General features: G+C 40.1%; 1 protein-coding gene across 1 annotated transcript; it reads right to left on the reverse strand.

The window, feature by feature from the left end:
- Window positions 1-5,318: 5,318 nt before the first annotated feature.
- Window positions 5,319-7,332, reverse strand: LOC127131636 (uncharacterized). The gene is made up of 3 exons (XM_051060547.1): window positions 6,951-7,332; window positions 6,243-6,892; window positions 5,319-5,411 (listed from the first exon to the last, which is right to left on the reverse strand). The coding sequence occupies exons 1-3, from the start codon at window positions 7,330-7,332 to the stop codon at window positions 5,319-5,321; spliced, it is 1,125 nt and encodes a 374-aa protein (XP_050916504.1).
- Between the last annotated feature and the right edge of the window lie 14,339 nt (window positions 7,333-21,671).

A 21,671-nucleotide genomic window follows, 5' to 3' on the forward strand; every position in this document is an offset into this window, starting at 1 on the left:
ATCCAGATACACAACTGGGGAGGAGACTGAAACAAAAATCATCCACGAAGGCATAACTCGGTGGGGATAAATGAAGGAGAGATAGACACTTTCTGCCTATAGGGCTGACTCTATGTGGAGAGATCAGACACAAACATCTGCTTGGGGAAGAATATTCCACCACTAGCAGGAGATAACAAGCAAAGATATATGGAAGAGAATGCAACGTGAATATCTGAATTTTATAATTATGCATGTATATGCATGGTTTATCTATGATTAATGCTGACAAACAAACACATCTAACACAAACAGGTCCAAGAATCAATGGATAGACATCCGGTATAACATCTCAAAAGAGAAGGTCAGGCCCACAGGAGAAAATACATATGCTAAGGAGACAGCCTGAAAGATGATGAAGAGAATATACATATGCTAGGAATATGAACAAATGTCTTACCCTTTTGAAGATCGTACTATCCTTGGGAGAGCATTGAAGACATTCCATTTATCCTTTCAGTCGTTGTGAATGTTCACTTTGTTTAAAAACAGTTTATAAAAACTTTATTTGTTTAAAACAATAATATTTATCAATTTAAAACATGCAAACATTTGTTAAGCAGAAACAAATAAGAGTCCAAAGAATTGGATAAAAGCTCAAATTTATTTGATGGAATGGTAGTCTACAAATGGCGAGACTCCATGGATCTTTATAAAATTTGAAATTGGTGATATATATTGGAAAAAAGGGCCACATTGAACATAATGACCGTTTCTCCACCAACTCTGAATCCAATGTATTTGAAGCTTCAGTTGACGATGACTGAGCGAGAATCTTTGACAGACGACAGCTTGTAGAACAAAGTCTTGTCAGGATGCAGTTACTTGCCAGATCCCTAATTTTTCCCTAGATTGCCCCCGGGTGAGGTACTCAATCTAGAGGGATATATATATTCTTTTTTTTTTATGTCTCTAACTTTTGCCTGGACCGCCCTTTCGGGTTTTCAATCCACCGAGACGCTCATTTTTGCCTAAGTCGCCCTTTCGGGTTTTCAACTTAGCGAGCTATTCTGCTTTTATTTTTAGGTGAAGTATTTCTTGACTGCATCTGAATTCACAGGACATGTGAAATCCTCCCCATCCGTAGTTGTAAGTATCAAAGCATCGCCTGAGAAGGCTCTCTTAACAACATATGGACCTTCATAGTTTGGAGTCCACTTTCCCATGGAATCGGGCGCGAAAGACAAAACTTTATTGAGCACGAGGCTACCTTCTCGGAATACAAAAGGCTTGACCTTCTTATCAAAGGCTTTCTTCATCCTTTGCTGATATAACTGACCATGGCACATGGAAGTTAATCTCTTCTCTTCGATCAAATTCAGTTGGTCATAATGACTCTGAACCCATTCAGCCTTAATCAACTTGGCTTCCATCAAGATTCTCATTGATGGGATCTCAACCTCTATGGGGAGCACAACCTCCATGCCATATACAAGAGAGAAAGGGGTTGCCCTTGTTGAAGTGCGGACAGATCTACGATAGCCATGCAAAGCAAATGGCAACATCTCGTGCCAATCTTTGTACGTAACAACCATCTTCTGGATAATCTTCTTGATGTTCTTGTTAGCAGCTTCAACAACCTCATTCATCTTGGGTTTGTAGGGAGAAGAATTATGATGTGCAATTTTGAACTCGCTACAAAGCCCTTTCATCATCTTGTTGTTCAAGTTAGATCCATTATCAATAATGATCTTGTCTGGCATACCATATCGGCATATGAGTTGATTCTTGATAAACTTCACAACCACCTGCCTGGTCACGTTCGAATATGATGTCGCTTCAACCTATTTAGTGAAGTAATCAATTGCTACGACACTAAAACGATGACCGTTCGACGCCTTTGGCTCTATCATGCCAATCATGTCAATTCCCCACATAGAGAAAGGCCATGGTGAGGAAATAACATTCATAAGTGTCGGGGGAATATGAATCTTATCCGTGTAAATCTGATACTTGTGGCATTTCTTCACGTATTTGTAGCAGTCAGAATCCATTGTCAGCCAATAGTAGCCTGCTCTCAACATCTTCTTTGCCATGGCATGTCCATTGGAATGAGTACCAAATGAACCCTCATGGACTTCAGTCATCAACAGGTCTGCTTCGTGTCTACCCATGCATCTGAGCAGAACCATGTCAAAGTTCCTCTTAAAAACCACATCGCCATTGAGGTAGAAACTGCCAAATAATCTCCTCAAAGTCTTCTTATCTTTAACAGATGCCCCAGACGGGTAAATCTGACTCTGAAGAAAACATTTGATGTCATAATACCATGTCTTATCATATTTCACCTCTTGAACTGCAAATACATGAGCTGGTCTATCCAAGCGCATCACGGTAGTATTGGGGACTTCATTCCAGTATTTCACCACAATCATCGAAGCAAGCGTAACAAGAGCATCTGCCATCCGATTCTCATCTCGAGGAATATGATGGAAGTCAAGCTCAGTAAAGAAAGTTGAAATCCTCCTCGCATAATCTCTGTATGGGATAAGGCAAGGCTGATTCGTCTCCCATTCACCCTAAACTGATTAACAACAAGGGCCGAATCACCATAAACATCAAGATGTTTGATCCTAAGATCAATACACTCTTCCAATCCCATAATACAGGCCTCATACTCCGCCATATTATTCGTGCATTTGAAAGTTAGCCTTGCTGTAAAAGGAAAATGTGTGCCCTGAGGAGTAATAATCACTGCCCCAATACCATTTCCATACTGATTAACAACACCATCAAATACCATGCTCCATCAAGAACCAGGCTCTAGCCCTTCATCGAGCATAGGCTCATCGCAATCTTTCATCTTCAAATACAGAATCTCCTCATCTATGAAGTCGTACTGAACATACTGATAATCCTCAATTGGTTGATGTGCCAAGTGGTCAGCCAAGATACTACCTTTAATAGCTTTCTGAGCTCGACACTCAATATCATACTCAGACAATAGCATCTGCCAATGGGCAATCCTCCCGGTTAAAGCAGGCTTCTCAAAGATATACTTGATTGGATCCATTTTGGATATCAACCAAGTCGTATGATTCAACATATACTGGCGTAAACGCTTAGCAACCCAAGCCAAAGCACAACATGTCTTCTTGAGTGTTGAGTACCGAGACTCACAATCAGTGAACTTCTTACTCAAATAGTATATGGCATATTCTTTCTTCCCTGATTCATCTTGATGACCCAATACACAACCCATGGAGTCATCAAGCACTGTCAAGTACATAATCAAGGGTCTCCCTTCAACAGGCGGGGACAAAATCGGAGGCTCAGATAGATGCTCTTTGATACTATCAAAGGCCTCTTGGCAATCCTTAGTCCAATCATGATGCTGATCTTTCCGAAGGAGCTTGAATATAGGCGCACATGTGGCAATCATGTGGGATATAAATATGGAAATGTAATTCAAGCGGCCAAGAAAACCCCGGACTTGCTTCTCAGTTTTGGGCGCAGGCATCTCTTGTATTGCTTTGACCTTGGCAGGATCAACTTCAATACCTCTTTCACTAACAATAAAGCCCAATAACTTGCCGGAACGGACTCCAAATGTACACTTGTTCGAATTAGGGCGGAGTTTGTACTTCCTCAAACGCTGGAAAAGTTTCAACAAGTGCTCTACAAGTTCAACTTCCGTTCTCGACTTCGCAATCATATCATCAACATACACCTCGATCTCCTTGTGCATCATATCATAAAACTGAAATTCTAGTATCAGATATAAGATGTCGAAGGTAATGTCACGACACTGATATCTGGTTATAAACAATGGATAAACAAAAACAGAATGTTAAAGCAAATAACACAAGCAATTGTTAACCCAGTTCGGTGCAACTCACCTACGTCTGGGGGCTACCAAGCCAGGAAGGAAATCCACTAAAATAGAATTAGTTCAAACACTATCCGTACACTTCACCAAGTTACAGTCTTTCTCACCTAATCTCTACCCGTGCAATTTCTACCTAAGCACTCTTAGATATGAGAACCCACTCACTTCCCTTACAATCACACACCCGTGATTTTAAACAATAATCCCTTGTGAAAAGAAAAAACTTTTCAATTACAATATTCTTGATTTTACTTCACAGTTTCAATCAAGAAGACACACTCTTGATCTTGATTCAAAGCTTTGATCAAGAAGACAAATCAGTCCAATTCAATCATCAATGGATGACTTGAAGGACCTACAGACACAAACCCTAGCTCTCTCTCTAAATTTCGCTCAGTATTGGTTGTGTGTACAAACAGGTTTTCTGAGTCCCTTTTTATAGAAACATTGGACAGCTTGAAAACCCTAAATATATTTTCCAATCAACTCTTTTCATATCAGCTGTAAAGATCTCCTTGGAAAATAAACAAATCTGGTTGATATCCCTGATAGAATGCGCCAGCTAGCCATATCTTCAATCAACCAATGATTGCCACCAATTGTGCAATCACAAAACACCATACATTCACACTGAATGTTCTGTTTACAGGATGTCATGACATCGGGTCTAACATCTGGAAAAATCCTGCATAATCCAGTTTCCTTTTATAGCAGGTACAACCGTATCAGTTACCATGACAATGTGTATGTCATCTGAAACAATCCTGCAGCATGTCTTCCATATAAGCTCCAGCAGGTACAACCAATATCAGAAGCCCTATAAGTGGCATTCTGAAATAATCCTGCTTGCATATGTTCTTCAACTCCAGCAGGTACATAGGATATCTCATGTTAAGACATCACACATGACATCTTGTGAACACTCTTTGTTTTACCAAAATTGCTGCCAACTCTTAGAATCAACAAACTCCCCCCTTGGCAAATTTTGGCTAAAACATATATTTGTCCTTTTTGTTCACAAGGTAAACTAATAGCAGTTAAACCACATAACAGTAGTTTAATCAGCAGCAGAAGCAAAAACAATTACTAGCTATGGCTACTAGTAATACACACATGCACAAGGGTACTTCTCCTCCCCCTAAATCTGTGCAACAATCAGAATTACTTGTTATGGATGCAACTAGTAAGACACACAAATGCACAGTACACCAGGGTACTTCTTCTCCCCCTAAATCTATGCATTCATCAAATAACAGCTACTGTAACTCCAGCACCTGTACCAGCCAGAATGTCATACTGACATCTGCTACAACATCAGTACCTGTGCACCATATCAATAATAGCTGTCATTCTGATCAGTCACATCCAACTTCCATATCAAGCACTTCTCCCCCTTTTTAGTCAAAATTGACCAAAGGTGACCAATGAGACAAAATAAATGTCTATTAGTCTAGCAGAGAAAGTTTAAAACATATGTTATAACATTAAGCATGTTAAAACAAAAATTCAGGAAGTACACAACATCATTATACACAGCAGAAAGCTGAGACAATGAACAAATTCAAGGAACTCATTAAGAGCCCTTAATATTACATAACAGGCATCATGAGGATTGCCACAAAAAACAAAAAAAAAAAACAGCCTTCCAAACAACAGCAATTTCCACCATCCCTTCCAGTTACCCCCGGGTCTTCAATACAGGAAGGAACCATTAATCAGAAGAAGAAGTATCTTCTTCACCTTCATCTTCATCTTCAGAATCTTCTGAGCTTTCAGCACTGCATTGGGATCTTGTATTTGAGTCCTTTCCAACCTTTTCTCTGTCTTCCCTTTCCAAGCTATAAATGAGAACTTCTAAAGCTTCTTTTCTGGCCTTGGCCACCCTTATACCATTGTCCAATTCTTTGCAGGTCTCTTTTAGTTGGTCAATCAGGCTTCCTTTAGATGCAAACTCCCTTCTGGCAGATGTCATGACATCATTGACATGACTTCCCTCAAACAGCTTGTAATGGATGGACAGAGGGGATTTTCTCCTGCTTGGGATGTCACTTGTGCTCAGAATCCCTGGTTGTTGGCTTAGGATAATGCCATAAATAAGGGAGGGAAAGGCAATGGGTAACTTCACATAATTTGTAGAAGCATGTCTAATGGTTTGTTCAAATATGAACTTGCCAAAATCATAGTTAACCCTTGTTCCAATAGCATGAATGATTCTTCCAAGATTGATGGAGATAGTAGAGGCATGATTAGTATGAACCCAATTAGCTGAGCCAATTTTGTGCAAGATGGCATATTTAACACTGAGTTTTCCAGCTGATAAGTGATTTCTACTAGGCCATTCCTTAACTTGGCCAACTGTGATAGCCTTACAGACCTCATTATCTGTGGTTTCTAGGTCTACTCCTCCATCCATTCCTCTTCCTAGGAACTTGTTGATGACACTTGGTGAGAATTTTACACATTTGCCTCTTACAAATACCTTGCAAAACTCCCTGTTGTTCTTATCATGAATATCCTCAGGGATATTAACAATAAACTCTTTAACCAGCCACTCATAGCATTGGGGTAGAGTTACCACAGTCTTCATGAGTCCAGCATTTTTGATCAGCTCAATAACCTCCTTTACCTCTACAGCTTCTTGTTCAAGTTCTCTTTCAATGGCTACTCTTCTCTGAATGACATATTTCCACTTTGCTGCTCCATCTTCCAAATGAAAGGAGATATTGTCTAGATGGACAGCAGCAGCCTTGCCAGGAGATTTCTGAATAGCCTGCCTTTTTGCAAGGGAGATGTCTGGGACATCCTCTTCAACATCCTCCTCAAAATCAGAGTTGTGTCTTTCTTTTCTTTTTCCAACCTCAACCTTGCTCCAGGGTTTTGAGGGTCCTACTCCTGCAGTCTTTTTCACTCTAGCAGCTCTCATTTTAGCCATACTTTTTCCTTTCTTAGTTCTCAGTTTCTCAGCTATGCTAGGTTTAACCAGATGAACCAAGGGATCATCTTCTCCTTCAGTGCTTTCTTCCTCTAGATCAATAATATTTTTCTTGAGACACATTTTGTTTCTTGCTAGGCAGGGTTTTACCTAGAGAGCAAAGCCCTTCAGCAGGCACCTCTTTTTCTGATCTAGATGAATCATCATCTTTATCAGCATGGGGTTCTCTCTCAGGAGAGGGTTCCCTTCTGGACAGAGGGGTAGAGACCCCTTCAACTTTATGTCCTTCACTCAGTATTCTAGTAACCAGTCTCCTTATAGCGCGGTCAGTGTAATGCATGTCTTTAGGAAGAGAGGAGTTACCAGAGGTATTACCTTGCTTATCTCCAGCAGTGGAGGAGGTACCTGTGGTGTCGCCCGGTATCATGCATAGGGGAGTGACGTCCATTATGTCTTCATCTACAAACTCCATGGATGAAGTCTTTGCATGTTGGGAGGGTTTGGAACCAGATGACGATGGATGTTGAGACATGTTGAAGGACTTTTGAGAAGGGTTTCTTTGCCCTAGCTGAGCTTTTCTTAGAAGTTGAATGGAAATGGCAGTTGCTGAGTTTAGGTAGCGTGTGCTAAGGGAATAGATACTATTCTCAAATCTAGGGAATGATTTATCATTAATGTGGCTCTTTCTTTTAAAAGGGCAGACATTATTTTTATTTTTTCTTTTTAATTGCCATAATTTCTCAAGAGTCCAAATCCCTAATTTCCCTTCCTCATATTCAATTTTACCCAAATTCCTTGCAAGCTCGTCTGCTAGTTCTAGTCCGAACTCTTGACTTCTGAATTTGTCTTTCACACATTTCCCAATGGAGTGACAGTAGCTAGAACAGTATTTTGTCCATCTGTGTTGAATCTGATTTTTGGACCTGGCTTCAGCATTCAGGAAGTCATAATACAATGTTATGACATCATGTGTAACATTGTCTGTAAACAGTAATAGGTTCATCCAACCCAGTTGAGCCCAGCTGCTATCATCTTCTATGCCTTTCACATGTGTCACCCAAATCTTCTCCATATCGTCCTTGGCCTTTTTGTACAGAGTCCTTTGTGGCTTAGTCCCAACAGTTCCATTCTCCCTGTGACTGGTCAAATGTCCACCTGTTTGGTCTACCCTCTCAGTTTTTTGGGCCAACATAGCCTTTTCTCCTTTGGTCTTCTGGTGTGACATCTTTGTGTGACATTTTCCCCAACCTTGTTTTTCATCACTCTTGAGGACATCTGTACTCACCCAATACTTTAAGGGGAAATCCAATTGAGAGCTCCATATGTAGCAATTGTCTTTGGTTCTGATTCCTCTCATAATTACTTCACTCTTTATGTCAAGGATTTGACATTCAGTTTTGGTGAAGTTAACATTCAGACCTTGATCACATAGTTGACTAATGCTTATGAGGTTTGCAGTTAGTCCTTTGACTAGTAAAACCTTGTCAAGTCTAGGTACTCCAAGGCAATCAAGTTTACCTGTTCCCTTGATTTCACCTTTTGCTCCATCTCCAAAGGTTACATGACTTATAGTATGTTGATGCAGATCCGTTAGCAAGTCTTGGTTTCCAGTCATGTGTCTGGAACATCCACTATCAAAGTACCATTCTTCTTTGGCTGAGATTCTGAGGGGACAGTGAGCTATCAGACTTGTGACATTAGTCTTAGGGGCCCATTGCTTTTTGATGATAGGCATGTGATGTTTGGGTCTGAATTGATGGTGATCCTGATGATGAACAGACCTAGGATAGCCATACAGTTTATAGCAGAATGGCTTTAGATGACCAAATTTCCCACAGTAATGGCATCTCCATCTTTGGTGTTTTCCTTTCAACTATTTTCTCCTTTGGTGTTGTGACATATTATGTGACATCACAGGTTTTTGAATGCACTTAAGTTTGGCTTGAGGTTTGACACCAGTGTCTCTACTCCCAGGTTTTGAGTTATTATACCCAATGCCAGATTTGTCTCCTGTTATTTGTCCAATTTGAAGAATCTTGTCTAAGGAGTCAGACCCATTGCTTAACATTCTTACATACTTGGTCATCTCTTCTAATTTAGAATTTTGAAACATGACTTCAGTCTTCAATTTTGAGATGATTTTTGCATGGTCTGCCTTCTCACTTTCCAGCTGTGCTGTCTTCTGATTTTCAGCTTGTGGATTTTTGTCTAGCTTGGTATTCAGAACCACTGCTTCTGTTTGTAACTTGGAGATGGTTTCCAAGTATTCTATATTCTCGTTCTCAAGTTTAGTAATTTCCTTCTTCTGGCTATCAAACTGTTTGCACAACTCTACACTTTTGTGACACAACATTCTGTAGGTAGATGCCAATTCTTCAAAGGTTACTTCACCATCACTTGAGTCTTCATCAGATTCCCATCTTCCTGCCAAAGCAGTCACAAGATTTGCAGCCTACTCTGTATCACTCTCATCTGACCAGGTGGCAGCAAGACTCATCTTCTGCTTCTTGAGGTAGGTACCACAATCTGTTCTAATGTGTCCATACTCATCACATTCATAGCACTTTACTTTTTTTCCTTCTTTGGGCTTTTCTTCTGACCTTACTCTTCTTCCATTGCTGATGTCAGATGAGATGTTTATGACATTTGCCTTGGATCGGACATCCATTTTCTTTAACAATCTGTTGAACTGCCTTCCCAACATAGCTACTTCATTGACAAGATCTTCATCACCCTCCTGACTCTTGTCCTCTTCTGTGTTTGACATGAAGGCAATACTCTTTGTTTTCCTTTCAACACCATCATTCAACCCTAACTCAAAGGTTTGGAGGGAACCAATTAGCTCATCTACCCTCATGTTGGAGATGTCTTGAGATTCTTCTATTGCAGTTACCTTCATAGCAAATCTCTTAGGGAGTGACCTAAGTATTTTTCTCACTAATTTTTCATCTGTCATCTTCTCTCCCAGGGCTCCTGAGGCATTAGCTATCTCAAGGATACTCATGTGGAATTCATGAATGTTTTCATCTTCTTTCATCCTTAAGTTTTCAAACTTGGAGGTGAGCAGCTGAAGTCTAGACATCTTTACCCTGGAGGTGCCTTCATGAGTGGTCTTGAGAATGTCCCAAGCATCTTTGGCCACTTCACAGTTATTTACCAGCCTGAAAATATTCTTGTCTACACCATTGAATATTGCATTCAAGGCTTTAGAATTTCCAAGAGCAAGATCATCCTCCTCCTTGGACCATTGTTCTTCAGGCTTCTTTTCAGTAGTGGCTTCTCCTTCTTTAGTGACTACAGGGTGCACCCATCCTGTCAAGACAGCTTTCCAAGCCTTGTTATCAAGGGATTTTAAAAACGCTACCATTCTAGGTTTCCAATAGTCATAGTTAGAACCATCCAGGATTGGGTGCCTATGAACATATCCTCCATCTCTTTCCATTGTACAAGAAAGTATTCCCCCTATATCTCACCCAGAACCAGAGCAGGATGCCTGCTCTAATACCAATTGAAATTCTGGTATCAGATATAAGATGTCGAAGGTAATGTCACGACACTGATATCTGGTTATAAACAATGGATAAACAGAAACAGAATGGTAAAGCAAATAACACAAGCAATTGTTAACCCAGTTCGGTGCAACTCACCTACGTCTGGGGGCTACCAAGCCAGGAAGGAAATCCACTAAAATAGAATTAGTTCAAAGACTACCCGTACACTTCACCAAATCTCTACCCGTCCATTTTCAACCTAAACACTCTTAGATATGAGAACCCACTCACTTCCCTTACAATCACACACCCGTGATTTTAAACAACAATCCCTTGTGAAAAGAAAATACTTTTCAATTACAATATTCTTGATTTTACTTCACAGTTTCAATCAAGAAGACACACTCTTGATCTTGCTTCAAAGCTTTGATCAAGAAGACAAATCAGTCCAATTCAATCATCAATGGATGACTTGAATGACCTACAGACACAAACCCTAGCTCTCTCTCTAAATTTCGCTCAGTATTGGTTGTGTGTACAAACAGGTTTTCTGAGTCCCTTTTTATAGAAACATTGGACAGCTTGAAAACCCTAAATATGTTTTCCAATCAACTCTTTTCATATCAGCTGTAAAGATCTCCTTGGAAAATAAACAAATCTGGTTGATATCCCTGATAGAATGCGCCAGCTAGCCATATCTTCAATTAACCAATGATTGCCACCAATTCTACAATCACAAAACACCATACATTCACACTAAATGTTCTGTGTACAGGATGTCATGACATCGGGTCTGACATCTGGAAAAATCCTACATAATCCAATTTCCTTTTATAGCAGGTACAACCATATCAGTTACCATGACAGTGTGTATGTCATCTGAAACAATCCTGCAGCATATGTCTTCCATATAAGCTCCAGCAGGTACAACCAATATCAGAAGCCCTGTAAGTGGCATTCTGAAACAATCCTGCTTGCATATGTTCTTCAACTCCAGCAGGTACATAGGATATCTCATGTTAAGACCTCACAGATGACATCTTGTGAACACTCTTTGTTTTACCAAAATTGCTGCCAACTCTTAGAATCAACAAAAACAAAGTAGTCATAGCTCATTGATACGTGGCTCCGGCGTTCTTCAAACTGAAGGGCATCACTCGATAACAGAATGTTCCCCAAGGTCTGATGAATGTTGTCTTCTCCATATCCTCGGGTGCCATTTTAATCTGATTATAACTGGAAAATCCGTCCATAAATGAGAAAACATTGAATTTAGTTGTATTGTCTACCAACATATCAATGTGTGGTAGAGGAAAATCATCTTTTGGACTAGCTTTATTCAAGTCTCGATAATCCACACACATTCGGACGTTTCCATCTTTCTTAGGCACGGGCACAATATTGGCCACCCATTGAGGATATGTAGAAGTCACCAGAAACCCCGCATCAATTTGCTTCTGAACTTCTTCTTTAATCTTCATTGCCATATCGGGATGAGTTCTTCTGAGCTTCTGCTTCACAGGCACACACTCAGACTTCAAAGGCAGAAAATGTTGCACGATATCAGTATCCAGACCAGGCATGTCTTCATACGACTAGGCAAATACGTCGACATATTCTCGTAGCAACTCAATCAACCCTTTCTTCAGAAATTCTTCAAGGAGTTCCCCAATCTTCAGACCCCAAGTTAACTGTTTCCAGATTCTCAAGATGTGGCTGAATGATCTTCTCTTTGTGCTCAAGCAGACGAGTGATCTCATCAGGAATGTCTTCAACATCATCTTCTTCGGCCTCAAATACAGGGAACTCAAAGTTGGGAGATAAAAGAGATCACCAACATCATCTTCTTATGGGTTTGATCAACCTGCATAATGATTTTGGATATGAAAGAGATTTCAGATTTCAAGCAAAGCAAATCAATATGCAGATGAAAAGATTGATTTTATTCTCTTTTTAGGGTTTTATGGTGATCACCAATTTCATGCAAAAAAGCAAAAAGGGAAAATAATTTGACAAAACAAACATTTAACATGTAATTATTGAAATGAATATCATTGTATTAATGTGCCAACAATATCATCACTTCTCCTTTTGGCATGGGAGAAGGGTTTTTCAACAAAAGTGAACACATTATGTGGACTTGTGGATAACTGTTGGAACATCCACAACGACCCAATTATTGCAGATTCCTCCAGGGATGACGAAGTTGCCCAGATCTTCCTCTGCATCTTCTTCTACTATGGCAACAGCCTCTTGATCTTCAACAGTGTGGATGAAAACACCACTCTGGAGCAGCCCACGCTCGTTGGAAATGCTTGAAGAATACCATATGCCAGCCGGGGATTTATTATCTTCCAGCTTAATCATTTGTCCTAAACCAGTAGTTGCACCATGCTCAATGGCCAACTTCACATCATTGTAGGAAGCAAATGAAGATGGTCATTTCCTTGAAGGTTCGGCAATAGATAAGGCTTGGAACGGAGTCCCAACCTCATCCTCAACATCTATATAGGAAAAGGAAGACAAATGGCTTACCAAGAGAGCCTTCTCTCCCCCTATCACCACCAACTTCTTATTCTTAACGAATTTTAACTTCTGGTGTAGGGTGGATGTAACGGCGCCTGCCTCGTGAATCCATGGTCTTCCAAGCAAGCAGCTATATGATGGGTGAGTATCCATGACCTGGAAAGTGATCTGGAAATCACTAGGTCCAATCTTGATTGGGAGTTCAACCTCGCCAATCACAGTTTTCCTCGATCCATCAAAAGCTTTGACAACTACTCCACTCTACCTCATGGGAGGCCCCTGATAAGAAAGTTTGGCCAGAGTGGATTTTGGCAACACATTTAGCGATGACCCTGTGTCTACTAACACATTAGACAGGGCATCATCCTTGCAGTTCATGGAAATGTGTAGAGCTAAATTATGGTCTTTTCCCTCCTTGGGAAGATCAGCATCGCAAAAGCTCAAATTGTTACAAGCAGTTATGTTTGCAACGATGCTATCAAACTGTTCAATTGTGACATCGTGATCCACGTATGCCATGTCCAACACCCTCTACAAAGCTTCACGGTATGGCTCAGAATTCATCAACAAAGATAACACTGATATCTTTGATGGAGTTTGAAGCAGTTGATCGACAATATTATACTCGCTTCTTTTGATGAGCCTTAGCATCTCATCACATTCGTCTTTCAGAATGCCATGCTGGCCAACAGGGATAGGAGCTTTAACAACAACAGCAGGGTCAACACCCTTCACAGCAAGTATCGGATTCAGAGAAGAAGAAGTCCCCACAGGATCGGCATAATTAACAACTGTAGCTCTTCTAATGTCATCTTGGGGTTTCGGCGCCGCCGAGAAAACACGACCACTACGGGTCACACCACTGACATCAGATATGCTCACAATAGAGGTGGAAGGCAACGACACCTCCTTCCCATCTTATAATGCAACTGCGTTATATCTGTAGGGAACAACTTTATCTAAAGAGTATGGGACCGGGCCCGCTGACTTAATTATAAGAGAGGGAGAAACCTTCTTCTTGCTGCCATAATATCTGACGACAACAGGTTCTGGTATTCTGAATACAGGCGAAATTACATCCACTTCATCCTCATTGCGATTCGGAAGTATCTCAATCATTCCCTGATCCAGCATCTCTTGGATGTCCTTCCTGACTTGGCGGCATCCTCTCTCGTTGACAGTGCACACCTGGCACCTGTCATGGTCATCCTCATAATGATTGTACCCATATAACAGCCTATGCATTTAGGCCAAAGATTTCCTGATATGACTGACATACATGACTTTATATTTGCCAGGGAAACCATGGACCATGTTCACAACAGCTTTCCCATGCTCAGGCAATGGGTTCTTCTTTACATTAGGACCTACGTCCTCGAAAAACAAAATCCCACTTCTAACAAGGTCTTGCACCATGGTCTTCAGAGGATAGCAGTTCTCCACATCATGTTCGGGAGCACCGCAATGATATACACAATGTAGCTCAGGCTTGTACCACCACTAAGGGTTGGTCGGTACAGCAGGTGTGCCACGTGGAGTAATCAACTTTCTGTCTATCAACAAAGGATAGAGTTTAGCATAGGTCATTGGAATTGGATCAAAAGTGACCCTCTTCCTATCGTAGTTGGTGCTGGCATTGTTGTTGTTTCGAGGATGGTAGGCCTACTGTTGCGAACGATGTTGTTGTTGATATTGTTGATGTTGTTGTTGTTAATGTTGATAATTTTGAGCTTCCCTGAAGGCAGGTGCTATATGAGACACCCAATGCTGGTTACTCACAGGGAGAACAGTCTTCCTCTTCACAGAGGGTCTTCTCTTAATATGGGAAGACACAGAATGTGCCTCTCCCTCCTTCTTCTTTGCAAAGCCCCCATATCGCTTTGCAGAAGAGCCTTTATCCTTGGTCATACGTCCTTCACGGACTTCTTCCTCTAGCCTCATTCCCATGTTCACCATTTCGGTGAAGTCCGAGGGAGCACTAGCTATCATCCTCTCATAATAGAATGAACTCAAGGTCTTCAAAAAGATCTTGGTCATTTCCTTCTCCTCGAGGGGTGGCAGAATCTGTGCGTCCAATTCACGCCACCTCTGGGCGTACTCCTTAAACATCTCATTCTCTTTCTGGGACATAGCCCTCATTTGATCCCTATCGGGAGCCATATCAACATTGTATTTGTATTGCTTGACGAAAGCTTCGCCAAGATCATTGAAGAAGCGGATGTTCGCACTATCCAGACCCATATACCATCTGAGTGCAGCACCGGACAAGTTGTCCTGGAAATAGTGGATGAGGAGTTGATCATTCTCTGTCTGTGTTGACATCTTGCGTGCGTACATCACAAGATGGCTGAGAGGGCAAGTGTTTCCCTTATACTTTTCAAAGTCAGGAACTTTGAACTTGATAGGGATTTTAACGTTGGGCACGAGGCACAACTCAGCAGCAGATTTACCGAAGAGGTCTTTCCCTCTTAGAGTCTTCAGTTCCTTGCACAGCTCAAGGAATTGGTCATTCATGGCGTCCATTTTCTCATAAATATTTGGGCCCTCAAATGGCTCAGAATGATAAATGGTGTCTTCGACTCTCGGTAAAGTGTGCACAACGGCAGGTGGCACAGCAAGGATCGGGCTAGATGCCGGCAGAGAAGCAAAGGTTGGAGCAAGGCCTCCAGGCACAAAATTTGCGGGCATCCCCCAGGGGAACCCGACTGGCATGGCAGGAGCGAAATGAGCGGTGGCGGAAGGCACAGTTGAGGAAGCTACCTCTGAGATGACTGTCCTCGCGGGAGAAGTTGCAGGTGTTGGAGAAGATTGGCTTTGAGCAGCCAACACTGACTCCATCATGGCAGTCAGCCTAGCTAGTTCCTCCTTCAGTTCACGATTCTCTTGTTCAAGATGATCCATCAGCTTTGGAAGATTTTCCCTGGTGTTATACCGGTGCCTCAGCTTGTCTTCAAAATAAATGAAGAACACAGAGTTAGACCACTAATCAAGAAACCCTGAATAAAACCTGCTTATGCACATGATGCATGCAATGCTTGTGCACATGATTTTATTTTTATTTGAGGAACTTTATAGAGATCTATTTGCAAATATTTGGAAATATCGATCTTTTAGACATATAATGGAATATTCATATCAATAACATTTGGAAAAAACTCTTACACCAAATAAATACAGTCTTGGTAACCAAATATAATACAAGAGAGAAGGAAAATGAACATCCTATGGAACCCTAGAAACAATCGTCCAAAGCTCTTGAGACTGGAAGATAAGCTGCACGAAGCTTCTTCACCTCCCTCTCATAGGCTGCCTCCATATTTGCCTTCTCCTTGGTGAGTCGATCATACTTCCTCTTCCAAAACTTGGATGACTGACGAAGAAGAGAAGTAACCACATCATCAGGCTCATCAATAATATGATGCTCCAGAAACTCTATCACAACATCCTTATCTCTAAGTTACTGAAGTAGCTCTTCTCGCTCACGGACCCAAGCATGCGACCGTTCTTCATCTCTTATCTCCTCTACTCCTTGGTTAGGGAGGGTTGAAGGCCCAACCATAACCATAAGTGTAGGTCTCGGATAGTCGTATGGCATGTGGTACTCAAAAGCTCTCTTCCTCATCCAAGAGGTGTAGGGTTCCAAAGCAACACAATTCTTCAGACCAAGCTCTTTCTTTCCCTTCCTATGAATCTTGCGCCAAGCGCGGACCATTCTTCCCTTCAAGTTCTGGGGATCTTTACCCTCTTGAAAGAACACACCTTCCAACAAAATGTTGTTAGGTTTATCCTTTAAGGGGAACCCAAGCTGACGGCGAGCCAATATAGGTTTGTAGTTAATCCCACCACATGTACCAAGAAGAGGCACATTGGAGAATTCACCACAAGAATCAATAATCTGGACACCATCATATACACGGTTACACCAAAAGATATCATCATTACTGAGAGACATAAGTCTCGTAGACCACCGTAGACATCCTTTTTTCTCCTTGAAGGCGAGCATATGTGGCAAGTGTGAAATAAACCACTTGTACAATAGAGGCAAATAGCACACAATGGTACCACCACCCTTTGCATTCCTCATATGCAAAGAGAAATAAGTATCACCCAACAGAGTAGAAACGGGATTAAGAGTAGAAAAAATCCTAATAGCGTTCACATCCACAAAATTGTCGATGTTGGGGAATAACACTAGCCCATAGATGAGAAGTACAAATATAGCTTCAAAGGCGTCCCCACACATGGCCTTCCCAAACAAGGTAGCTTGGGCAATGAGAAAATCAGATGGGAGACCTTGAATTCCACCTTTGGTAATCATATGAGCACCAATATCAGATACATCTATGTGCAACAGATCAGCAATCTCCTGGGAAGAAGGAACTCTCTCCAAGCCACTGAACGACAACTGATCTAAGATAGGTATACCCACAAGATAGGCATACTCCTCAAGCGTAGGCAAAAGCTGGAAATCCGGAAAAGTGAAGCAACGGTATAAAGGATCATAGAACTACACTAACACACTCATCAAACCTTTATCAACCTGAGTAGAAAGAATAGACAGAAGCTTCCCATGGCGAGCTTTGAACTCCAAAGGATCTGATACATAGGATGTCAAACTCCTTAACTCTTTCAAGTTGGGTTGACTGAAACTGTACTTCTTCGTATTCCTTCTTTGCTTATCCATGTCTGAAAATTTGCAAATAGACCTCTTAAGTTCCTTGAAAATTTCCTTGTTGATGATATGGATGCAAATGAATGCATGAATGCATGGATGTAACAATCACACTCAAGGATCAAGCAAGTCACGCCACACAAAGGTCACGGGATGGATCAAGTCATCCTCAATATCGATCATCCATTTTGGTGGATTATGGTTTACACCTTATCAACACCCAGGTTCCATTGATATTAAGGATATACGAGAACGGATAAACCGCGAATCAAGGGTTTGTTGCAAGTCACGAGCATGGAGTCTCGGTTAAGAACCACCCAAACGGAGTGTACTATGGTTAAACCTGACAATCATGTTCTAAAAGAGGTCCTCATAGTCATCATCTCATCTTTCAAATATTATCGGATAAAATGACTACTCGTATTCCAAAAATATTCTCAAGAGAGACTGTTATGAGTGTAGTATCATGTAACAATCGTATCAAATCTTACACTTGAACGACCTTTGCACTATGTCCTAGGATAGGCCAAGATGGGTTAGGTAATCTAAGGTTCTTGGCTTCTAAGGTTTATATTGGAAAGAGTAATGCCTAACCACGACTACTCGTGTGACATTATTGATCCCAACAAAACCTCCACCAAGTGAATGACCTTGCAAGTCAACTTGCTAAGGAATAACTCCACACAAGTCAACAAGACTATGCCACTCTCCTATCATAAGTGCGCTCGAGTTCGGGTATATAACTCATCTCACAAGAGACCACCAAGCACACAAGCAATTGATATATCAACCAATTCATACGTTACAAACAATACAGTCATCCCAAATTTGCACAAAAATATGTCACAAATAAATATAAACATACAATACAACGAAGGAAAAATTAGGCTAAACCCACTAGGAAGAGACAGGACTTCCCCAGCAGGGTCGCCACTTTTCTGTAGCGGGGTATTCGTTACCTTTAGATTTATTGACTAAATCAAAAGTAAGCATACAATTCGAGTCGCCACCGCACTTCTATTTATCCAAAGGAAAGGTTAGAAAGCAAACAAAAACCGAGAAGTTTTATCAAATCAAAAACTAATAAAAATATCAGAGATCTGGGTAAGGGGGTTGGTTATGAGATGGGAAGGTTTTAAGCACCCAAAACATCCTTAGTACTATAAGGGAGCCCTTTTTGCAAAGTGTATTGTAGGTTGGTATTTGTGAAAATATTTGTGCAAACATGATTAGGGGGATGAGAAAAGAATATACATATTATTTACAATTTTGTTGTTTGAATGGATAAACCCATTGCCTATGTACCATCACAAAGGTAGGATAAAAACCTCGTAGTTCAGGGTAAAAATCTCAAAAATATGGGTGAATTGATTTGATCAAAATCCCTAAGGTCTTTTGTTATCAAAGGGATAAAACTCAACCTAAACCAACAATCCACCATGTGAGGAGAGCTTCAACATACTAGTGAGGGATCCACCCTATAATAAATATGGAAGACTTATAGTCCAATCACTAAGGATAAGGTGAGGTTTACATCAACCACTATGATAACTCAAACCTATGGCTAATGTTTATGAAAAGTGTTTTAATAAAGGTGGCCATTGGAACCACAAAAATCACTGGAGTGAGTTGTATTTACAAGTTAGAAGTATTCACAAAATAAAGTCAAAGTTGACTTAAGGTTCATTTACAATGAGTATTAGTGAAAAAAGAGTTTGAAAAATATCAAAGGCATATGGCCTAGGTTTCTATTTTGAAAACAATGTCAATGTTTGCACAAAATGAGTTTGGCTTGGGTTAGAGTGGAGAGAAGAAGAGAAGGGCTCGTCCTAAACATGCAAAGATGAGAGAAGAGATAAAACCCTTGGAGTTCCTTTCTTGAGATCGTAAAGATGATTCAAGATGCTCGTTTCCTTTGGACTTAGCAAGCAACAAGCAATTAACTAAAGTAATCAAACAAGTATCACATTCAAGCTCCTAGAATCCCCATTGGCTTGTCTTTCTCCTAACTTGGCTACTCATGACAATGGTCCTTCTTACTTTCTCAAGTTTGGAATCCCTATCACACAAGAACAAACAATAAAAAAGTTCACAATGCAATAAGAGGAATGGAATAAGAGTGACTTTAGATCAGGGGTCCTTTCAAGTCAACTTTTAAGATTAAGCATTCTAAAGGCATGAGGCCTAGTTGCTCTTCAATCCATTTATCATTCTAAAGGCATGAGGCCTAGTTTCTCTTGAACTCCATTAAGCATAGGTAAGGTCCTAATTCTAAGTCTTTTCTCCTTTTTGCATTGGGTTCACACAAACAATCACAAAACAAACACAAAGTACCAATATATTTATATACAATAATAAGCTCAAATGAGCAAAAGGAAAGTGGCATAAACATAAATATGAGCTCAAATGAACAAAGGGAAAAGAAAATATAATAAATGAGCAAGAAATTAAATTGCATTAAAGTAAATCGCAAGAATTAAATGCTTGAAAAGTTAGTAATTAGTAGTTAGTGTTAGTGTGCCATAAGGCAATTTCGCGCTATGTTAAGCAATCGTAAGTGGACTAATGTAGTAGTCACACCTATCTGAGGCCGGTCAATAAAACTATAGGAAAATAAACACAAGTTAGATACCATGACTAGTAAGCCAAGCTCCTACAACTTGTCATGCCAAAAGAAAAGAAGGAAAGACCTTGTATGGATCTTAGGTTTTTTGCTTGACCAAGAAGCAACCTATCTTGGACACAAAGCAATTCACTTGATCTTTGATCAAGTTGAATTTGATTTGGATCAAAGAAGGTTAAGCCTCTCATATGTCAAGACTAACCACAAATCATTAACTCATTGGCCAAAATAGAAAGAAGAAGATGAAGATGAAATGAAATGAATAGAAAATGAGAATTCAAATGACATAATCAAAATACAATGGTCAAATATGAATGGAATCAACATCAACCAATGGTAAACAGAAGTAAAATGAAGATTAGAAGCCAAGAAAGGTCAAACATATTTTTGGTATTTTTGGAATTGAAATAATACATGAAATAAAATGAACAAAGTAAGGTCAAACTTCAAATTCAATTCAAATCAACTTGAATAAGTCCAATTGAATCATAATAAGTCTAACATGGTCAAATAAGGTTTGACAAATTTTCTCAACATTTTTGGAAAACAGAAACTATTTTAAAACAATAAAAAATCAAGAAAAATAACATAAATGAACTAAAATCTCAAATAAATCTCAAATCAATTAAGAAATTGATGAGAATATTTTTCATAGCCATATCATCATCCATATGTGTTAAGAAAATATTTTTGGAATTTTTGAATATCAAAAAGTATTTAAAATGAATTAAAAACTATTAAAAACAAAATAATTCACAAAAAATATTAAATGGAATCACAAAAATAATTAAAAATCAGATTATGAAACTAGATTTTAAAAGTAAAATTTTGCAATTGCTCCCATATTTTTGTGATTCCAAATAAAAGAATTATGATTTTTTTTAAAAAAAACAGAAATTAGGAAAATAGAAAAAATCAGGAGCGCATGATCAGCTTCATTATATGACGTGGACAATCAAGAGGTCCAGAAGCGCGTGCGCATGGTGATCATCAGTCAAACGCGTTGCCAAGTGTATTTAAAAAAGTCAAATGAAATAAAGGCGAAGATTAGATCGTGCCAGTTAGATCCAAAGGCCAAGGAGGTTCAACATGGGGACGGTGGTGGAAACCACCGTCTTCTCGGGTGAGCCAACATAAACCGGCCACCTGTTGCAGGTTTTGCAACCTCAACCAAATTGCACGTGCCTTATACCAAATTAAAGTTGGGGTGATGTACATCACCCCTGTAACCTTGGATTTCTCTCAAGATCTATATGGAAGGAGAAATCTGAGATGGAAAATCCAGGTGTTCAATCTGAAATACAACAATTCACAAAATCAAAGCCACCAATGGCTTGCCTCTCACACGAGGACTTCAGAGAACCAAACAAACACAAGCAATTCACGATATACTATGAGATATAGATCAAAACAGTTGAGCAATGAACTTTTGGAGAGCAACTTTGATCAGCACGATTCCTTCCAACTCTTGCTTGCAACTTGATCTTGAGGTATGGTATGAGTGCAAGGCTAAGGAATTAGTATTGAAGATCAACTGATTTTGTTGAAATCGAAACTTG

This window comes from Lathyrus oleraceus, chromosome 3 (genome assembly GCF_024323335.1).
Source record: "Lathyrus oleraceus cultivar Zhongwan6 chromosome 3, CAAS_Psat_ZW6_1.0, whole genome shotgun sequence".
NCBI classification, from domain to species: domain Eukaryota; kingdom Viridiplantae; phylum Streptophyta; class Magnoliopsida; order Fabales; family Fabaceae; genus Lathyrus; species Lathyrus oleraceus.

Excerpts from the sequence above, each read along its gene's own strand:
- LOC127131636 (XM_051060547.1), bottom strand. The coding sequence starts at position 7,332 with ATGTCTCAACATCCATCGTCATCTGGTTCCAAACCCTCCCAACATGCA. Across the intron at positions 6,893-6,950 it reads TGAAGGGCTTTGCTCTCTAG|AGGAAGAAAGCACTGAAGGA; the intron begins GTAAAACCCTGC and ends TTATTGATCTAG. Across the intron at positions 5,412-6,242 it reads TAGAAACCACAGATAATGAG|CTTTCTGCTGTGTATAATGA; the intron begins GTCTGTAAGGCT and ends TCATTGTCTCAG.